This window comes from Bufo bufo, chromosome 7 (genome assembly GCF_905171765.1).
Source record: "Bufo bufo chromosome 7, aBufBuf1.1, whole genome shotgun sequence".
Taxonomy (NCBI): Eukaryota; Metazoa; Chordata; class Amphibia; order Anura; family Bufonidae; genus Bufo; species Bufo bufo.
The window spans coordinates 217,948,527-217,955,063 of record NC_053395.1 but is presented as its reverse complement, the minus strand read 5'-3'; the positions used below and the strand labels follow the sequence as shown (position 1 = coordinate 217,955,063).

The following is a 6,537-nucleotide window of genomic DNA, read 5'->3' as shown; positions in this document are numbered from 1 at the left end:
ACTTTCCAGAACTGCGCTATTTCTGTACGAGGATGGATTTCCCTGCGATCCTATGTGAAACCAGGAAAAGCATCATCTCCGCCAATCTCAGCTCTGCTACATCACACTCAGCCCTGCTGCATCTGTCGATTTTTGCAAACAGAGAGGCGAAGACAATGCGAGCTCCAGCAAGCCTTTGTGAGTGTATGACAGTGTGTGGAGCTGAGGGAAGAGCAGCAGCAGCAGCGCAGGAGGGGTCTGCACACAGGCCTGGCCTCCACACAGGCCTGGCCTCCATAGGAGGAGCTGCCTGGGAGCAGCTGAGTTCAGTTAAAGCCTTGGTCAATGCAGGATCACAGGGAGATGTGAATGTGCCTTGAAGGTTCTTCCATTGAAGGCTATGCTGCTCCTGCACAGGGAGGTGGGCTGCAGGTCCTGCTTTTGCTGCTTAGGTCCCAAATTAACCCCTCTAATTGAGAACAAAGGACACAGGGGGAAGCTGGGACTCCTTTGCCCGTCTGCCCGCACCAGCCCTTTGTATTGGAATAGCAGGAGTTGGACACCTATGAGATAAGCCCTCACTGACAACCAAGGCTGGAGCACATGGACTGTGGCTATTAACCAGATCCCATTCACTCGGTATCATCCAACCCATCAGCGACCCCAATTTTTTTTTAACCCTTAAAACATTGCAGCTGGAACCCTGGATAACAGCGAAGCTGAAGAACTCGTTGGGTAATGGAGGAGTATTTCATGGAGGTAAGTGCGGGACGAGACGCGTGTTCTTCAGGTGATGGGACCTCACAGGTCTGTGGAGTCTTTTTTTTTTCGATAGGAAGGACTATGCTACCTGGACGATTACGGCGCAGAAATAGTCACGGGCGGACAACGATTATGGCCATAGGTTATGTCCTGGCGACGTTCTGGTATTGGCCATTTTTGTGTGAAAAAAAAAAAAAGGTCATTTGCGACCAGGAGAAATTGGAGGCAAATTTATCGGAGGTGGCTGTGAATTGGGTTGGTGGACCCAGGTGTCCCGGGTGCGAGAAGTGGAGGGGTCACAACCACACCCATCATCCTTACAGGACACGGTAGAGGTCGCTTCCACTAGTTTGTGATGATGAGGATGTCAAGAACTGCATTGCAGGACTCGTGCCGCCTGTAGTGCCCCGCGTGTATAACCTCTCCTCACCACGCAGGGTTACAGGATGACTGATATTGGGCAAGTGCGAGGGTGACAGCCGTATCCGTCCCTGCACAATAGAACTTGCGTTTTGGCTTTCCGTTTGTGAGATCCGTTCAGGGCTCTCACAAGCGGTCGGCGGTCCAAAACGGATCAGTTTGCATTCTGAATGTTAAAGGATCCGTTCAGAATGCGTCAGTTTGCCTCCGTTCAGTCTCCATTCCGCTCTGGAGGCTGCTTGCAGCGTTTTGGTGTCCGTCTGATGAAACTGAGCCAAACGTATCCGTCCTGGCACACAATGTAAGTCAATGGGGACGGATCCGTTTTCACCGACACAATAAACGGATCCGTCCTCCATTGACTCTCAATGGTGTTCATGACGGATCCGTCTTGGCTGTGTTACAGATAATACAAACGGATGCAGACGGCTGTATTATCTGAACGGATCTGTCCATGACGGATCCGCACCAAACGCGAGTGTGAAAGTACACGGGGTATTTAAAGGAAAACTCCTGAACAGTACTGCTATAGTGCTCCTCTTGTCATGTCGCTGGTGGCGGGGGGTGTGATGGTCAGATGAGTCGGCCGCCAGCTGAGGCCAACACCACAATGTTTACGGCGCGACTCATGATACAACATTTGTGTGACTCGCCCAACTCTATGACATTGCCATTGGGCAACTCGAGTTGATGAGCCATGGCGGCTTTGTAAAAGTTGTGAATGGCGAGTCACATGACACAGGCGACAAGTCGTGGCCTTGCTTGATTTATAGAGGTTCTCCAGGATAAGAATTTTTTTAAATATTTTTTTCTGATATAGCGCCACACCTGTTCAGGGGTTGTGCATGGTATTGCAAGTCAGCTCCACGGAAGTGAACATGGCTGAGATGCAATGCCACACGTAACCTATAGACAAGTGTGGCGCTGTTTATACCCTTTCTCTCTTGTAGCAGTCAATGGAAAGTAGACTTTCTGTGGATAGATTTCTATGCAATGTGTAACGCAACCTGAGGCGTCCTGTAACCGAAACCTTACATGCAGAATCCACCCTGCTACCAGGAAGCTTCGCTTCTCTATAGTACGTGGTGTAGGATTCACTAATCGCACTGTGACTGCCATGTTTAGTGCCTGGCACTACGAGGCCTGAAACGCGTCATGTGGTGAGATGCTAGATCTTCAAGTAATGTCTCGTGGTCAGTCCCTAGCAGCCGACTGACAGGACAACCAGATGGTGCTATAGAGATTAATCAGGATATCCCCTTCGCGAATCCCAGCAGTCAACCCCACCATCGGTTTTCCACCACAGTGACAACCCTTAGGGCTCTTTAAGACGGGCCAATTATCAACTGAATGAGCGTGCTTAAGAACGTGTAACCAGGGCAGCGATCCGCCATTATTATATTGTCAATGGGCACTTGTTATGGTCTCAGGCCGTCTAAAAGTGTCCTGTAGGTCAACAGGACCAGGCAACCATCTAATGTGTGTGGGGGCTTCTTGACGCTCTCGACTGCAGATGTTGGAGAAAATAAGGATTGGCCAGTTGGATTTCAGCATGTCCAATCCTTTTGTTCTTGAGGAGCCTGGCAGAAGCTTCCTTCCATCATTTTACTGCTCAACTGAGCAGAGCATGCATGCATGTACAGTATATGGAGGGGTCTGGAGTGATAGCCCTCAACCGAATGAACGTTTGTTGTCCAGCAGATGACTTGTATGTTTGTTGGCCGGCCTTAGCCTGTTGATGAGGCATCTCACAAGATTAGGTGACATCACCTCAGGTGCGGTGATGTCACTGGTCCCATCGCAATGGCTTGATTTCACTCCTAGAATACACTGTATCCTTTGTAAGCCTCCATCATAGCATTTGCAGACTAGGTGGACCCATACAGGTTAAAATACTGACTAGAGGAAAGTACGGTTACTATGCGGACTGTTACACATCACAAGGATCCTGCTGGGACATGAGGGTGACATCCTCTTGGAATGATGGTGGATGGGTCTACGGGGAATGAAGCTGAAACCCACATGACACAATGGTGGATGGGTCTGCAGGGCATGAAGGTGGAATGCTTTTGGAATGATGGTGAAATCCTCTTGGCACAATTGTCTGCAGGGCATGAAGGTGAAGCCTTCTTGGCAAGATGGTGAATGGGTCTACAGGGCATGAAGGTGAAGCCCTCTTGGCACAAAGGTGGATGGGTATGCAGGGCATGAAGATGAAGCCTTCTTGGCACGATAGTGGATGGGTATGCAGGGCATGAAGGTGAAGCCTTCTTGGCACGATAGTGGATGGGTATGCAGGGCATGAAGGTGAAGCCTTCTTGGCACGATGGTAGATGGGTCTACAGGGCATGAAGTGAAGCCCTCTTGGCACAAAGGTGGATTGGTATGCAGCCCATGAAGGTGAAGCCTTCTTGGCACGATAGGGGATGAGTATGTAGAGCATGTAGGTGAAATGCTCTTGGCACAATGGTGGATGGGTCTACAGTGCACGAAGGTGAAATCCTTGTGGCATGATAGTGGATCGGTATGCAGGGTCTGATGGTGAAATCCTCTTGACAGGATGGATGGGTATGCAGGGAATGAAGGTGAATCCTTGGCACGATGGTGGATGGGTCTACAGGGCATGAAGTGAAGCCCTCTTGGCACAAAGGTGGATGGGTCTACAGGGCAAGAAGGTGAAATCCTTGTGGCATGATGGTGTGATGGTGAAATCCTCTTGGCAGGATGGATGGGTCTGCAGGGCACAAAGGTGGATGGTTATGCAGGGAATGAAGGTGAAGCCTTCTTGGCACCATGGTGGATGGGTATGCAGGGAATGAAGGTGAAGCCTTCTTGGCACCATGGTGGATGGGTATGCAGGGCATGAAGTTGAAGCCCTCTTGGCACCATGGTGGATGGGTATGCAGGGCATGAAGGTGAAGCCCTCTTGGCACCATGGTGGATGGGTATGCAGGGCATGAAGGTGAAGCCCTCTTGGCACAAAGGTGGATGAGACTTCTAAACATGAAGGTGAAAACCTCTTGGCACAATAGACCTGTGCAGCTAAATGTGATGAGCCTCCTCTTCTCCTGCAGTGCAGTGTTGGGGAAGCTTGGGCTTCATCTCCCGTCAGTAGAGAAGAATGCTTTGTTCTCTCGTCGTGCCTATTTGCTCCTCGTTGTCCCCCCTGCCGTCCATCCATCTTTATCCTCTTTTTACCTGGACACCTACGATTCTCGATTCTCGCTCCTGAGATTGTCCACTTTTGTTTGGTCGTTTTGCAGGGGCCGCTGTCTGACTGTGAAGAGAATTAATTAAATCTGGCTCCTCACGTTCCCCCGCCATTCAGCTCCGGTCTAGATGAGCGATATCCGCTGTCATATTGTTCCTCAGCTAAAAGTGTTCGATTCATTTAATACATTGAGGAGAAAAAGAAATCCCTCAGCTTGTCATCCACACAAAACGACTTGTATAGAAGGTAAAGATAACGGTGGCGGTTTTTATGGTCCAAACAAAGTCAGAGAATTCTCATTTATGGTCTTCTATTTTCATCTAGATGAGGGGTCAACCAGAAAATGTCACATGACTATGAAAAAAAGATATAATATATAAGCCTATATGTTGGCGAGTGTACCACACAGCAGTAGATGCTTTGTGTACCGCCATATGATGCCACCAAGCAGCAAGTAATTATGGGATATGCAGATTTTTATACGATAGTTGCATTCTGTATGAAATCAGAGGCACAGTCTGGATCCATAGACGTTGCACAATAAAGATTAAACATGTCCTATTCTTGTATTGCATGGTATCGCAAAACTGATGTCACACGGACGTCGTCCGTGTTTTGCGCACCACAAAATACATACGGTCCTGTGCATGAGCCCTAATATGGTTGTCATATTAATGCTACTTACAGCCATGGAATATGGTCAGGAATTTCGTGCTGCTGTAATACTGCCATGTAATAACACCAGATCCACCTCTCCGAGCAGATAATACGAACGCCCCTAGAAATCGATAAGAAAAGTCCCAAAAAGTTGGTTCGAATAGATAAAAAAATTTTTTTTTTTTTTTTTTAAGGCTACCTGGCTTTTGGGGTTTGTCCCATGCATACTGAAAAGTTATGACCTCATCTGCAATCATTTTATTGTTTTCAGGGCGTATTCCTCCTAACAACCTATAGGGGTCGCTGTTTGAATTTTAATCTACATGCAATTATTATGAGGATAAGGACAGATCGAGGCTTGTGCCGTATGTTTTAAAGGAATGCACTGGGCTGAATGCACCCTGGTTGGGACAAGACATGGCGGCAGCAGATGGCAGCGTGCCTTTGCATGTCATAGAATAGAAAATTTCCATACGTTCATATAAAAGTGGGTGAAATTCATAATATATACTCGCCGTAAGGAACTATTGGGCCAAGTGTGATCCCAGTAAGCGGTGACAATGACATTACCTGGTATAATGGCCTATTGTCCCCTATGGCGGGGGCAGCAACGCCACCTGTATAATGACTTGCTGTCCCCTATGTTGTTCTCAATAGAATTTTGCCTGGGAGAATTCTTCACTGGGGACTGTGGGTCATTGACCGCTATGCCTCGGCCCCTCTGCTGTACAGATCGGACATTCCTATGATGAGAACATCATAACAGCTGAGGCATGCGGGCCCCCAAATCAATGACCACCTAGGACCCTGTGATATGGGGAGTGCAGGGCTCATGCCGGGTTCGATTAAGAGGGCCATTCAAGCGAGTGGCTCCAAATATCTGGAGAAGTAAGAATGGTCACAAAAAAGGTAAAAAAAAAAAAAGATCTGTCATAGGCATAAGGCTGTTGACTGATCCTGCTCAATGCAACTGCCACCAGGGTCATAATCACAGAGGAGTGTAGAGGTTAACGTTGCACCCGGGCGCATATTACAAGGGCCTCATGCACACGAACGTGCCGTTATTTGCGGTTCCGCAAACCGCGGATCCGCAAAAAAAAACGGAAGCCGCCCATGTGCCTTCCGCAATTTACGGAACGGGCGGCCCATTGTAGAAATGCCTATTCTTGTCCGCAAAACGGACAAGAATAGGACATGCTATATTTTTTTGGCGGGGCCTCGGAACGGAGCAACGGATGCGGACAGCACACGGGTGCGGCCCAATTGAAGTGAATGGGTCTGCACCCGAGCCGCAAAAACTGCGGCTCGGATGCGGACCCGAAAAACGGTCGTGTGCATGAGGCCAAAGGATGTGTCCTAGCTGGGGGGGGGAAGGGGGTGCTATTGATTTTGCATCTTTCTGATTGATTGTGTGTGAATGGAGCTGGATGGGCACCGAGGTTTCTAGAAGCGCGCCAATGTGCACACTATGGAGCCAGGCGCGCGCAGGGTTAATCCAGTAGCTGCTC

General features: G+C 48.9%; 1 protein-coding gene across 1 annotated transcript in view; it reads left to right on the top strand.

Moving 5' to 3' along the window:
* Nucleotides 1-318: 318 nt before the first annotated feature.
* The window catches only part of LOC121007492 (unconventional myosin-X-like), a 102,096-nt gene continuing 95,877 nt past the window's right edge, over nucleotides 319-6,537 (top strand). Inside the window, exon 1 of the mRNA XM_040439434.1 lies at nucleotides 319-738. Within this exon, the coding sequence (XP_040295368.1) occupies nucleotides 718-738 (21 nt within the window). The 5' untranslated portion in view covers nucleotides 319-717. The remainder of the gene's footprint in view (nucleotides 739-6,537) is intronic.